The sequence below is a fragment of the Saimiri boliviensis genome, chromosome X (genome assembly GCF_048565385.1).
Source record: "Saimiri boliviensis isolate mSaiBol1 chromosome X, mSaiBol1.pri, whole genome shotgun sequence".
In the NCBI taxonomy this organism is placed as follows: Eukaryota; Metazoa; Chordata; class Mammalia; order Primates; family Cebidae; genus Saimiri; species Saimiri boliviensis.
This window is the reverse complement of record NC_133470.1, coordinates 27,701,748-27,717,427: the sequence shown is the minus strand read 5'-3', so window position 1 is coordinate 27,717,427 and position 15,680 is coordinate 27,701,748. Positions and strand designations below refer to the sequence as shown.

Genomic DNA, 15,680 nt, shown 5'->3' with positions numbered 1-15,680 from the left:
GCTGCCAGGATCCTGTATAGTCAGATTGTGGTTTTCTGGCAATGATGTTATTAGTGTTAATATGTCATTCTGAGGCCGGCTTAGTGGCTCATGCCTGTAATCCCAGCACTTTGTGAGGCCCATGTGAGAGGATCACTTGAGATCAGGAGTTCAAGACCAGCTTGGCCAACATGGTGAAACCCCATGTCTACTAAAGATACAAAAATTAGCTGGGCCGCGTGGTTTGTACCTGTAATCCCAGCTACTTGGGAGGCTGTGGCACAAGAGTCACTTGAACCTGGGAGGCAGAGGTTGCAGTGAGCTGAAATCACACACTGCACTCCAACCTGGGTGACAAAGTGAGATGCTGTTTCAAAAAAAAAAAAAAAAAGTCATTTTGCCTTCTGTCTTTGGGACTAAGACCATATATTTGAGGTGGGAGGTTCCTATTTGGTATCCTCCTCGGCCGGGAATTGAGCAAGGCTTGCATTAATATTCCATGATGTGGTCTCATTAGTATCAAGCTTCATCTAGCTCTCTACAAGTACCTTTACACTAAAAAGACTTTGTTTTTGTTTTGAGACAGGGTCTCACTCTGGGGCCAGGCTGGAGTGCAGTGGCCTGATCATAGCTCATTGCAGCCTCGACCCCTGCCCAGGCTCAAGCCATCCTCCTGCCTCAGCCACCTGAGTAGCTAGCACTACAGATGCACACCACCACACCTGGCTAATTTTTGTATTTTTTGTACAGACAGGATTTTGCCATGTTACCCAGGCTGGTCTTGAACTCCTGGGCTGAAGCAATCTTGCTACCTCAGCCTCCCAAAGTGCTGCAATTCCAGGCATAAGCCATGGTTCCTGGCCTACAAGACTCTTTTCTATGGCTCATTTAACTCAAATACAGTTTGCTAAAACTGATAGTTCCTTAGAGTTAGTTGTAATGGGATTTTGGTTACAATTTCTTGAATAGATATCGAATGCTCAATGCGTAGCTTGATGATTTAGATAGATGCTTGATGTTACAAAGGGAAAACACAACTCCTACCCCAAGCAGTTTATACTCTACATCTATACACTTTTAATAACAAGTAGGCTAGGAAACCATCTAAAACAGTAATCTTCACTATAAATGAATTTCTGTTTTAGAAATTTAGTAGTTGTAATTCTATAATAATATATATTGTTGGTGAAAGTATAAATGGTTCTGTTATATGCCAAATCGTCTTTAACTTGTTTTTTATCTTTTTCTGTTAAAACTTAGAAACAGTAGAACTTGATTAAATTCTATAATTTTTTGGTAAGCCTTTTCATCACAGATTTATAGAAGCTATTCAGTTTTCTCCATAAAATCACATTTGTTTTCCATTAAGCAGTTGCAGATTCTCATTTTGTATTTGAAACTAAATCAGCCCTTTCTAAAAGTACATATGGTTTAGCACAGATTGGTTTGCAGTACCTCTCAAATAAAAAAAAAAAAAAAAATCACCAGTAAAACACAAGTTACTGGTAGAATAGGTTTACTGGTTTGAATAAAATGCCTTGGAGTTATTACAGATAGATACCAGAAATCCATGTGGAATATAGTTTTTCTGAATAGCAAGTGTGATAATTAGAGAAAGAATGTGAAGGAGATAGAAGGAAAGAGAAAGAGACAGAGGAACAAGCCTTTTTGGAAAGGACTTCGTAGTTAAGCAATACAGTGTGTACATGTACTCTTCAGTGGGCTTAGAAAGTCTCCCAACCCTTACTAGTAACTCAAACAATGGTGATTGGACTTTGTAGTTAAACAATACAATATGTATGTGTGCTCTTCAGTGGGCTTAGAAAGTCTCCCCCACCCTCACCACAGTAACTTGTACAGTGGCAAGCACACTGACCTTGATGTCCCACTATCTGAGCACTGGTCCTGATCATCGTGGCCACCTGACCGTGTTCAAACTCAAGCTGAGCACCATAGAGGGAAAATCCAGCCAAATACTCCAAAAGTTTTAAGAGTTAGTGAGATAAGGTATGTGACTCTATAGAAGTACTTTGCAAATCTGAGAAACAGAACTTTACCTTATTCTTTGGAGCCTAAGAAGGCATTCACTCTGCTTTTGTTTACTCTGATGGTGGAGTGTTTAAGTACCTGAGCACCCTGCTTTGAATTCTGGAGCAGTGGTTTCCAAAGATGAGTTGTACTGTGGGCTCAGAATTGATTAGAAAATGCAAGATCTTCCTTTCGTTCCTAAGGGCAAATAATGTAAATGCTGCCGTTTTTCATTTTTAACACTAAGAGTTGCTTACTGAAAACCTATACATTTATAGAAACAATCTTCTAGCAAGATAGTAGGATGCCTGTAGTTCTTGTCTGTGTTTCAAAGGGTCTACTGGGCTTCTGCACACATAGGTAATTGAAATTCATGAAATGATTTGGGAGCACATGGTTGTCAGTACATAATATTATATCGAGTTCTGATTTTTCAAGTACTGCTATTTTTTTCAAATATCCACCAGACATTGTGGCTCCTGCCTATAATACCAACACTTTGGGAGGCTGAGGTAGGAGGATCACTTGAGGCCAGGAGTTTGAGACCACACTGGGCAACATAGTGAGACCCTATCTCTACAAAAAATAGCTGGGCATGGTGTTGGCATGCACCTGTAGTCTTGGCTGCTTGGGAGGCTGAGGCAGGAAGGATCACTTGAGCCCAGGAGATCAAGGCTGCAGTGAGCCATGATTGTGCCACAGTACTCCAGTCTAGACAGCAGAGCAAGACACTATCTCAAAAAAAAAAAAAAAAAAAAAAAAACCTGTCATTTTCATCACATTTCATCATTATAATAGCCTTACTATATGGATAGTGCCTATAATGTTTAAATTATTGCCTAATCGGATAATTGCTAAAGTATAATTTCCCAAGTTTTGCTTTCACATTGACATTTATTTGCTATTATTGAGTTGTACCCCTAATCTACTAAAAAGTAGAAAACAGTGAAATAGGGCATTTGTTCTAAGTAATGGGAGAAGGTGTAATTTGAGAAGATGGAAAAAGTTGTAAGAACCATTGCTCTGTATAGGTTGTAAAAAGCAGTATTAAATATGGTACCTGCCCTTGCTAAAGGTAACATGAAGTAATAGGAAGGGTAAATGCACTCAGCTGTGTGGTTGCATGAAAGAGCTTGTGAGCCTGTTCACTCTTGCAGTTGAAAGACTGGATCACTTCTTTCTGGCTTTGCTTCTTCTTACACAGACTCCTCAGACCCCTGCACAATTGAGAGAAAAGCCCGAAGAATTAGCGTGACCTCCAAAGTACAGGCAGACATCCATGACACCCAGGCAGCAGCTGCAGATGGTTTGTACTTGTGTGTCCAGAGTTTGTGCAGACCAAAGACACATGTTAATCCATATAGAATTATAATAAAACCATACCTTTATTTTTTGCTTTAAAAAATTACCTATACTGGGCCGGGCACGGTGGCTCATGCCTGTAATCCCAGCACTTTGAGAGGCCAAGGTGGATGGATCATGAGGTCAGAAGATCGAGACCATCCTGGCTAACATGGTGAATCCCCATCATTACTAAAAATACAAAAAATTAGCCGTGTATGGTAGCAAGCGCCTGTAGTCCCAGCTACTCAGGAGGCTGAGGCAGGATAATCACTTGAACCTGAGAGGTGGAGGTTGCAGTGAACCGAGATCGTACCACTGCACTCCAGCCTGGGCAACAAGAGTGAGACTCAGTCTCAAAAACAAAAAAAAATTTACCTATACTGAGTTTCTAAGGCTGTGCTGTGCAATAGAAATACAATGCAAGCCACATATATAATTTAAAATTTTAGTAGCAAAGATGAAATTAATTTTAATATATTTTATATAATACAGTATATACAAAATATTATTTCAATGAAATCAATATAAAACTTTCAGTGAGATGTTTTACATCCTTTTATTATTATACTAAGTCTTTGGAATCTGGTGTATATTTTACACTTACAGCAACATTGAGTTTTAGAGCATGTCTATTAAAAACCAACAACAGTAAGATATGATTTTTTTTTTAAGTGTTAGGTTTTGGGGCATGTTGTTCTTTTAAAAGGAAAAGACAAAAGAGGTCCTTTTCTGAAAATGGCATAGTAAACATTTTTCCTCTAACAGAAGGCTTTAACAGCATGCTTTTTATTCCTCCATATGAGACAAAAAAGAAAACTGTATTATATCTACATGTTTTGGAGTCATGAGCCAGAAGACACAGGTGGGTGATAATGGCAGTTAAAAAGCAAGAGTTGAAGCAAGAGAATCAAACCCATCTCCCATTTATATCATAGGAAGCGGCTGTTAAAAGGCTAAGATCACCTTCCTGATTGAGGCTGAGCATTATCATACCTTGGAGTAAGGTTCAGGGTCTAAAATTCAGTTTTCTTTACCTCTTGGGGCATATTATGCCATTTGTCATATAAGGCAAATTGATAAACTAGAAGTCAGCTTGTTAATTTCCAGTGGAAGATATGCCTAGCCCAAAATAATAACTGACAAAGCTTCTCTAGATCTGTTTCTTTGTTACCTATTTAAAAAGGTATTGCTTACCTCATTTCCAGTTCCTAGTGACCATTTCCAGTTATCCTGGATTCCAGGGTGAATTCCATCTGGAGATCTTTAGTCTCCTATTCATTGACCTCAGTCTCAGTAGGGACTGTTTCCTAAAAGGCAGAATTTACAGGTTGACTCTAGATGCAGAGAGCTTTTTTGAGCACAAAGCCAGAGGGAATGAGGACCTAAGAGAAATGTTAAGTTTGGCTTTCTTTATAAAATCCTGGGGACCAACATAAGGTTGCCAGGTATGGGCATTTCAAAAACCTGATATATGAAGGATTTTTAATGCCAAAAATGTAGGATACAATATGAGAATAAAAGTCTTTCATATTGAATGAATTTAGCTGTATGAAAAATGAACTGTAGAATCTTTCTCTTTTCACTGTTTTGGGGAAAACTTTGTTATGAACTGCCACTGCTATTTATGAACCAATAATATAATATACATGTATATTGTAGAGCTTAAGTTGTCATGGAAGAAGGCACACATTTAGTCAGATGTTTAATATAGTGTGGATAGCAAGGAAAAGTCAAGGTGGGCTGAAGTCAGGGAGAACTTACAGAGGTGACAGAATTTAACATGCTATAGAACATTTCTCTTTTTTTTCACTTGGCTGGAATAAAGCATAACTATCTACTATTTATGGGTAATGAACTAGGAAAGCAGTCTATTCTGGACATATATGTGTCTTACAGCCAAAAAAAGGTAATTAGAACAAAGTAAAAAAATAAACTTTCTGTTCAACTATGCATTTCTAGTAGATAGGTTTACTAATTGGTTTACATATTAAAATAGGCAATCACCTGCCTTGCTTTTTGTGGTATTTCTCTTTTTTGTTGGGATTATACTTGGAAAAAGGTTAATCTATTTACTTTCCCCCTCCCTCTCCTCCTTAATCCTAACCTCCCTCAGAGCATCTAACTGGCTCCATACAAAGTCCTCGTACACAACCTCGAGATGAAGACTATGAAGGGGCCCCATGGAATTGTGATAGCTGCACCTTTCTTAACCACCCAGCACTAAATCGCTGTGAGCAGTGTGAGATGCCACGGTACACCTGAATTCAGAAAAGTCTGCACCAGGTTGAAAGTGAAACTGAGTACCACCAGAAGAAAAGGAAACCTCGGGACTCTATTCATCCACCCAGCCTTTCATTTTCAGTTGCACAGCGGGGAGGAGGAATGGCACTGTGGTCATTGTGCTCGTGAAAGGAAAAAGGGAGGTTTTTTTTTTCTCCTTTCTTAACTCACTACAGAGTGAGAGATAGAAAGGGATACTTGAAACTGGGAACGGATTCACTGCCGAAAGAATGTACACACAGAAGTCAAGAGCTCTTCTGTGGAATCCCAATTGTTAAAGTTACTGCTGAGTGGCCCTCATTTTTTAAACTAGAACTTTGAATCATGGTATGAAATATTACAGTTTATGCAAACTGTGAATTCCCAGAGCAGACTTACCTGGTCACCACTCTCTGGAAAACCAAGGCTCCCCCTGCTTCTTCCCATTGCTTCCTGCCAAGGGACAGTGGGAAAAAGCACCTAGAATATTTTTTGGGGGGGGGGGGGGGCAAATTAATAAGGGTATTTGTAATTGCTGCTTTTTTCAGGGGTAATTTCCAACACACATACATGCACACAAACAAAATGTTTTAAAATGTGATTTGTAGCAGTCAGGAACTAGGCATATCATGCCTTTTGTTGAAAAGTACAATCAGAGGTGGTAAGATCCCTTTGGCTTGTACAGTGATTTATCAAGCTCTGTCAACACTGGTAACTAAGACCTACTTATGCCACATAAGAGATGCATTTTTTTAAGTTACTGCATGCTTTTATTAAGGCCATTGGTTTTCAAAATAACAAGTCCTTGCAAAGTATGATTTTATACATGATATTCTCGTAAAACTGTGCTTTGCCAGTAGCACAGTGAATGTATGCCAAACGCAAGTCCATTCCAAAATCCATTTGGAAATCTTGAGCTCAGCTGTGCTGCTTTAACTTTTGCAGTTCCGTAGGGACTTCTAGTTTTTTTCCCCCTCCTTCCAATTTGGTGATAAATTCATGATGTTTACAGCACAGATAAAACTTTGTGCCATAGTCCTAATTTAGCTGAGAAGAAATCAATATTAGCTGTTGAATAAAGACTTACTTGCACTTATGTTAATAAACCAATGTGAGGGGAATTACAGTTGGCCAATAACAAAGTTGCACACTGCATTATTTGTGAAGCAAGAGAAAGATGGTCAAAAATTATTCAGAGAAAGGTGAATATGGAGGACTTTGAAACAAAGAACTTTTAAACTTTAACTTAACTGTATCTAGAGGTCAGTTGAGTTTGTACAGGCAGTTCAGGTCATTTTAAAGCACTCCTTATTTGTGAAACAGAACTTCAGGGTGTGGATAACTGAAGAGATATAAAATCATGTGACTCACCAGGGTGCATCACTGGAAACATAATAATGGCACATTTAATTGAGATCTCTGCCATTGTTGGAGTTCCTTAGCTCAGAATTGGACTTTTGGAATCTCCCCTCATTTTGGTGAGTATAAACAGCAATAAAGTTAGTGGGTTCTCCCGTCCTAAAGGATTTTACCTGAGGATGTCATCTTAGGAATATCCATCCACTCTCCCATCAGGTTTCTCCCCCCACCCCCATACACACACACACCCTTCTAACTTAGCAGTAATCTCTGGCAGACCTGGAAAAACAAGCTGCTCTTAATAGCGTAATGAAACCAAAGGCATAGTAATTCATCATAGTTTTCCATCAGAATCATAATTTCACACTCTGCCTACAGCTTTGAAAACATTTTTTCCTATGTGAAAAATTCCCCAAAATATATCCACTTGTCTCCCAAAGGAAGCGTAGTAATTACACTGATAAAACATCTCTCATAAAACAACTGTGGCAAAACTGTGAAAATAACGGTGAGAAAGCAGATGGGCTTAAAAGCATGGTCCCCAAAACAACGTTCTTTAAAGGTTTTGTAACACTGGTCTGTGTCTCAATAACAGTCTAGCCGTCCTACTGTTCTGTAATATGCCTTTGCCTTTGTATGGTTTATATCTCTTTAGTGATGGTCGACCCCACTTGGTTTTAAGTTACAATTTAGGGGAAAAATATATATATACTGCTTGGTGTCCTAGCTAAAAGGTTTACCAGTATTCATAGTGATATGCTGAAGTGGAAGCAATTGGCAGTTGTCAGTTCAGAATGAAAGTAGCATGTCTGAAAACAGTCTGATGCTTTATAAAACCATGTAGACGACTTTAAAACTATTGCATGAAAACACATCAAGGTTAATAAGCTGTTACACAGTAGATGCATGGTTTCAATCCTTTGGTGATATATCTAGTCAATCATTGTTTTCACCTGCCAGGAAAAGAGAGCAGACAGTCTATTTGATAGGTGTAAAGGGTGGGGTATGCGGTATCAGATTGATTTTAAGGAAGTTTTATACATGTTTTTAATTGTGCACAAATTTCATATGCCAACATAGGCAAAATGACTTGACACTGATAAATTTGATATATTTAACTGTGTCTCCCATATGTAGACTGGTTTTTGCCTATGAACAGTTTGAATAAGAATTCACCCAACTTTCAAGGTGCCTTTTCAAAAGGATCTTGTAGTCAGTTGGTATGTACAGACAATTGGCATGTAAGTAGTAGGGTATAAATTGGATGATGACTGGCTGCTGAGGTGCTCGTGCTCTTTGGATCAGCTGGTGCACTTCTTGTTTCTTGTAAGAGGTTTTCTTCTTTAAAATGACTAGTTTGATGTATCTGGTAACATATAGACCTGACTATACACTTTACATTATTTTGCTATTTTGTAAACTGGGATTTTAGAAAGCACGTTTGCCATTTCGTTAAAGTACATTGCCCCTTAAATTTTGGAGTCGTTTTTAAAAGTTTAAAATGGTAATACAGGAGCCAGAAACTTTCTAAGCATTGTAAAATGTTTTGAATTGATACTTTGTTTGGAAGAGAGTAGAGGCAGGGAGTTTTAAAGAAACAAAGAAATGCATTGTAAAAATGTAGTTTTAGAGCAGATTAATAATGATGGTGGGGAAAGTGTTGCTAATTTGTTTATTTCCCTGGAAGAAATGGGAAGTGTGATAAGCAGTTTAATTTTTAAGGAGCTGGTCTCAATTTTAGTACTTTTTAATTATGCAGATAAATCAATGTTTCCTTAAATTTTGTCATTGCTTTGTCACAGTTATCTAGGGTTCATATCCAGCCTTCTGTGGCAATTCAATTTTATATAGTCTTTTAAGAGGTAATTGTAATGTATTTCTGACAGTATAAGCAAAAAGAATATAAGGCATAGAAGAATTGTCCTTTAAAAATATCAATGATGTATCCTGGAATGTGAAGATGTCCCTTTATAGTTAAAAATTGAATTATTTTAATATTGTACCATTGTTAGACCTTGAATGAGTCCATGTTACCGTATGTGTCTGTATATCTATCTGTAGAGAAAGAAAAATGACAACTGAAATGTTACTTTTAAAAATCAGAATAAATTGGGCACTGTCTGTGTTGCACCACTACTGTATCTTTTTGAAAGAATTAACAGTATTTGCCTATTGTAAAAGTTAATTCTGATGACGTTTTCACATTCACCAGACTTTTTTTTCCTATATTATTTGCATCCCCAAATATTTAATAGAAGTAGATTTTGCATGGCTTGGGCATTCAGAGATTAGTAGAATGATGACTCAATTTTAATTCTAAAGCCATGAAAAATTACTTTGAGACTGAACAGTTCTGAATTATTTATGATACCCAATGTCCATGTTTCTTTCCCTACTGTAAAAGAATTGATAAGTTTCTTCATTAAAGCAGCAAAAAGTTATTAAATCTTGTAAATACCATGTCTCTTTTAGATTTCTGTGTATGCTGTGAATGAAATCATTTTGAGATGAAATTGTACAAAGGCATTTTAAAAGGCTATGCATGCATCGTACCTCCAAACAGTACATATTCGCAAAGTCAAAGATTCCTGCAAAATAAATTAATAAACTAAAAGCAAGCACTACATTCTGCATCTTTTCTGTGTAGTTAGAAGTTTACAGTATCAAATTAGTTTTAGTGTCAGCACTCTTATTTCTGGACTGAAATATGCTGTGTCACAAACATAATCATCACATTTGTCTTCCTTTTTTAGAACAAGTAATGTTAGATTTGGGGTATTAAGTGCACATTACTCCAATTGGAACATTTGGTAAACTATGCATAGGCAGGTTTTATATAAAAGTTGGAATATGTTAAGAACTTTTTGTTTCACTTTAAAATGTTATTTACAAAAGAATAAGTAGTTTTCTTTAAAAAAAAAAAAATCTTTGTCATTTCAAAGGCAAAGAATGCTCTGATACTCATTTGGCTAGGGTCTATAGTAAACCTTTACAACTTTTACACAGAAATTACCTTGAATGAATTATAGTAGGTGATGTTTTCAGTAATTAAGCACATTTAAATTCAAAATCATTTCCAGGCTGGGCATGGTGGCTGATGCTTGTAATCCCAACACTTCCGGAGGTTGAAGTGGGAGGAAGGCTTGGGCCTGGAGTTCAAGACCAGTCTGGGCAACATAGTGAAACTCTTGTCTATTCAAAAAATACACACATTAGTTGGTCATGGTGGCATAGGCCTATAGTCCCAGCTACTCATGAGGCTAAGGTGAGAGGATCGCTTGAGCCCAGGAGGTCAAGGCTGCAGTGAGCCGTGGTTGTGCCACTGCACTTCAGCCTGGGCAACAGAGCGAAACCATCTTGAAAAAAAAAGTCGTTTCCACTACATTTTTTTTAATACATGAAAAATTGCAAATATATGCAAGTAGAGATATAATGATCACTCATTTATTACCCAGATCCCGAAATTACCTATATGTAAACATTCTTATTTCATCTATATTCTCATCCCACCTCCCCCTAGATTATTTTGAAACAAATCCTAGGCATATCAATTCATTGGTAAATAAACTTTCAATATAAGCAAAGTACACTCATTACAACTTACAAAATTAATAAACATTGAATATCCAGTGGTAATTTTCTCTTAATAGTTTCATTGATTTTTTTTTTTTTAACAAGCTTGTCCAAATTAGGGTCTAAATAGAGTACATGAAGTTGCTTATGTCTCTGAACTCTTATATGCATTCTCACAGTCTCTGTCAGAAACTCAGTCATGTGTTAACTGGATTTTTTTTTTTTTTTTCCTGAGACGATCTCACTGTCACTAGGCTGGAATGTAGTGTCATGATCATGGCTCACTGCAGCCTCAAACTCCTGGGCTCAAGTGATCCTCCTGCCTCAGCCTCCTGAGTAGCTAAGACCACAGGCACACACCACCATGTCCAGCTAATTTATTTTTTGTAGAGATGGGGCCTTGCTGTGTTGCCCAGTCTTGGAACATTTTTATAAGGGAATTCCTTCATTTACTATTGAATTATCCTCCTATACACAGAATGTCAAAGATAATTTTTAAGATAACTTTTTAAATGGTATGTGCAGTATTTTATTCCCTTCCTCTTGTTTCCCACATCCTGAGTTGTCCCTTTTAAATGACTGATTTTGAAATAGAAAATTACTTCAAATCTGTTTGGTTTCCACAACAATAGTTTACTGTGGTGCTCATTTTCAGAAACATACCTGATTTTTTTTGTTTGTTTTTGAGACAGGGTTTTACTCTGTTACCTAGGCTGGAGTGCAGTGGCATGATCTTAGCTCACTGCAGCCTCAAACTCCAAAGCTCAAATAATCCTCCCACCTCAGACTCCCAAGTAGCTGGGATTACCAACTTGCGTCACCATACCTGGCTAACTTTTGTATTTTTAGTAGAGATGGGGTTTTGCCATATTGCCCAGGCTGGTATCGAACTCATGAGCTCAAGCCATCTGCTCGCCTCAACCTCCCAAAATGCTAGGATTATAGATGTGAGCCCCTGTACCTGGCCCATAATTAGTCTTTAATCCCACTATCAGTATAATGATTTCAGGTATCAGTTTTCCACACAGAAGACTGGAGTACTATTGTATAGGAGATGCACAGTGTGTCTCCACCTGCATTCCTCCAAAGACTTGCTGCCTTGACTTTGTCCTCTTAGCCTTTTTTTCTAGAATGTTGACCAGGTAATGTTTTATGATAGATATTTCAAACATATTAATAAATGTTGGGGTCACCACCTGTGGGCATCTGTCCTGCAGACCCTGACTCAGAGATGGATGAATAACGTACACTCACACACACAATGCAGTGAATGAGCAGGCTGGGGTGTCCAGGCCGCTCACTCCAAAGAGTTAATGGCAATCGGCCTCTACTCCCGGGTTTTATTTAGCATATCAAAGGACAAGGGTCTTTAGATAAACAGCATTAGAGGATAATTAACTTCTGCAGAAGCCCTAAGTAGAAGGCAGTTAAGTACACTGGGATGATCAAAGGTTTTGCTAATGGCGGTGGGGGTAAACAGACTTACCTGAAAAACTTCTTTTACAATTTCTACTACTGTCCTAATGCCCTAGGGTAAGAGCTGGTTGCCTTCGACCCATTCAATCATTACAAGTTATGTAAACCTTTGGCCTTCCAAACAGGTTTGGGGCTATTCCCTAAAGCTATCTCTAATATTTTTCCTTTAATATTTTTGCCACCACCCTGAGTGAACCCCCACAAATAAGTAAGATTTTCTTTTGCAAGTTCCTGATTCTCAGAGCAGTCAAACTGTCTCACTTGTCCTGCTTCTTGAATGTTGGTGGGTGTGCTTTTGACTACCCTTGCGTCACATGACAGTGATAATATATTGTGCAAGAAACGTGGTGCCGCCTAGCTTTCTGGAGTTTTGCATTGTAATGGGAACAAAATGCAATTTTGTTACTACATTCTATATTACTTTGTTTTCTTTTGACTTATTTTTGCATTTATTCTTGGGGACTGAGGCAGTTTTCAGGCAATTCCATTCCCTTGATCAAGAACTGCTAACATTTACAGCGATTTCTAAATCCTATCCCCCAATTCTGTTTCCTTTTAAATCATTTAGTCTGATTTGGGTGTGCAAGATTAAAAAAGAAAAAATCTTTATTTGGAAGTTATTTGGAGTTCGGGGAGGAGAAAACTGGGTGAGCATATTGAAATAGCTTGCATTTTCTCTACACTTTGACAGTGAATCAAATGGTCACATGTGGCAAGGAGGACTCTGATTTTAAGATTACGATTTGAGATTCTTTTCCCAAATTCTACTGGTGTAACTAACAAAAGCATTTTTAAGGCCTGGAGAACAGGATCTCAGGGTCAGAAATTACAGGAAGCAGATGGGGAGGTATGGAGGGTGGTAGCAACCAGTGTCGGCCAGCCCACCATTCCAGCCGTCAGTGAAAGTCAACCTGCAAAGCTAGTCTATGGGACTCCTCAAAAGAGTCCATGAAGACCCTCAAACTCTGAGCAGCAGGCAAATGGGGAGGGATCTGTGTGCTGGACAGGAAGCATGTAGATTGCAGCGTTTGCCTTCTGGCTCACGGGCACCACAGTTCACTACAGAAGGCATTTAATGGGAGTGGTTTGGCTACCTACTTAAGGGACATAAGGCATCAAGTAACTTCAAGCTGCCACAATAAACAGAGGAAAAACTTGCTTGGCCCAGCTGAGGATTCAAGGAAGCAGTTTTCAACCCCGCAATAAATACTTAAAACAGCAACCACTGATGCCTGCTACCGAGTGGCTGAAATGCTTAGCAAAGCATTGAACTTCCTGATCTTTCTAATACTTTTAGTAATTTCCAACCAAGAAAAATAAGACTATGGTAGAAAAGTAGAAAAATTTTCGCTTTACTTTTTATAAGATATTAAAAGATATGAACAATGTGACCCACATGATATTTTTTAAAATTCTTTAAAACTCAAATGTACATGAAGATGTAGCATTCTGAAAAAAATAATCTCATTCTACAGAAGAAAAAGAGAAAACCTTAATTTCTAAATTAAATTCCAAACAAAATTTACAACAATGTTGTATCTCTCAAAAAGGAACAACAGATCAAACAAGGTTTCTTTCAAAGGAAAACTAATTTTTACTAAAACTCTAAAATACAAATACAGGTAGTCGACTTCAGAAAACTGAGTCAATAGAGATTCTAGAATTCAGAGGAAAGGGATACTGAGATGAAGAGCTGGCATATAGAAGAAATAAAGTGAGTCTAGACTCAGGAGATGCAATCAGGAATACCAGAAAAAACAAACACAGCAGATAGGAGAGAAGCAACAAAGATAAAAGAAACATGGGGCAGGAGAATTGAAAAAAATGTTACCTATGAAGGTCAAATAAAGGAACACAGTTGTCTGATTTTCACATGCAAAATAGACAAATAGTGAATATTATGATCCGTTTGGAAAAATCTACATATAATAAAACTTCATACCTCCCAAGAACCAACTGTTCTTTCAAACGTCCAAACATTTACCAAAAAAACATTTTTTTCAAGAAAACCTCAATTTCTAAAACAGAATTACACAGGCCGCATTTTTCTGATTGCAAGGTGTCAAATCTAAAAATAATTAAAATCAAGCCACGTGAAAATTAAAAGAAAAAACTCTTCTAAGTAATTCAAGAATGGAACAAAAATAATTAATGTCAGATTTAGTTCAAGTGACTCCTCAACAAAAGCCTGTAGCAAAGACATCTCAAACTAAAAAGATTTTCAGCCCCCAGAGAATAGGAGAGAATAAAAGGGTGCCATATCCCAGTGGTATGTTACACTATGCAAATGTTGAATTATTTCTAGATGTAAATAAATTGTCCACATTCATAATAGAAGTTGTTGCACAAAGAAATAATTCAGAACTCTAGTTGATGTCACTTGTGGGAAATCCATTTCCAACACAAGATGTCTCTATACAAACTCCAACAATGAAATGGAAATGTGAAAATTTATAGCCCACCTATAGTATGAGAGAACACTCTGTCTAATATGGCCAGTGTCAAGAATCCTTATGAGCTGGAAAGCCCATGGGGGAAGAGGTGGATCAGAAGTATTCCAAGGCCAAGCTGATGTGTAACATGTGTGAAAGAGTGCTTTTAGAAGCCAGTAGCTTGAGAATGCATGTAAATATACATAAAGGAATCAAACTCTATATATCTGCCACATCTGTGGAAAGAAAGGTATGTACCCATTGTAACCAGCAGAAAACTTATGTAAGAACTCGTATGGGTGAGGAGCCTTACCAATGTGAATTATGTGATAGAGGCTTAGCTCAAACATGCCAGGTAATCACCCATAGTCACATGTATCATGGTAAGGAAAAAATCCTGTAAATGTGATGTACGGAATTTACAATTTGCAACTTCTAGCAATCTCAGTACTCATGTGAGCAATCTCAATACTCACGTGAGCACACTGATGTGCTCTGTATCCCCACCGAAATCGCACGTCAAATTGTAAACCCCATGTGTTGAAGGAGGGGATTGGTGGGAGGGGATTGGATCACTGGGGCAGATATCCCCCTTGCTGTTCTCATAATACTGAGTTCTTACGAGATCTGATGTGAGTATTTATATATATGTATATATATATATATATAAAATCGCATTTTAGGTTTGGGGATACATGTGAAGAACATGCAAGATTGTTGCATAGGTACATACATGGCAGTGGAGGGACAGTGTGGGGTGGGGAGTTGGGGAGGGATAACATGGGGAGAAATGCCTGATGTGAGTTTTCAAAGTGTGTAGCACTACCCCATTTGCGCTCGCTCTCTCTCCTGCCGCCAAGTAAAGAAGGTGCTTGCTTTCCCTTTGCCTTCCACCATGATTTTAAGTTTCCTGAGGCCTCCCAGTCATGCCTCCTATTAAGCCTGTGGAACTGTGAGTCAATTAAACCCCTTTTCTTCATAAATTACCCAGTCTCGTGTATAGCAGTGTGAAAACAGACTAATACAGACACCTACTGGAGAGAAGCCATGTATCTAAGAAAGAGGAGTAGACAGAGATTTGCTTAACCCAGCAGCACATTGACACATCAGATTTGCATGCGTATTGAAGGAAGCCTTACGTGTATCACACCCAGAAGATGGTATTTTCTGCCTCAAATTCTCTTATCACACATACTTGAAACACACAGGTGAAAAACTATAGAAAGTATT

At 38.0% G+C, this 15,680-nt stretch overlaps 1 protein-coding gene across 8 annotated transcripts in view; it reads left to right on the top strand.

The window, feature by feature from the left end:
• TAB3 (TGF-beta activated kinase 1 (MAP3K7) binding protein 3) overlaps nucleotides 1-9,593 on the top strand; it is a 62,903-nt gene extending 53,310 nt beyond the window's left edge. For 5 of the 8 annotated variants that reach the window (XM_074391896.1, XM_003924066.4, XM_074391895.1 and 2 more), the window contains 2 exons: nucleotides 3,212-3,313; nucleotides 5,465-9,593. In XM_074391896.1, the coding sequence (XP_074247997.1) occupies nucleotides 3,212-3,313; nucleotides 5,465-5,613 (251 nt within the window). In that variant the 3' untranslated portion in view covers nucleotides 5,614-9,593. Of the gene's footprint in view, nucleotides 1-3,211; nucleotides 3,314-5,464 lie in introns of those variants that run through there. The other 3 variants (XR_012515726.1, XR_012515725.1, XM_010334841.3) reach the window with 3 other exon arrangements.
• The last annotated feature ends 6,087 nt before the right edge of the window (nucleotides 9,594-15,680 follow it).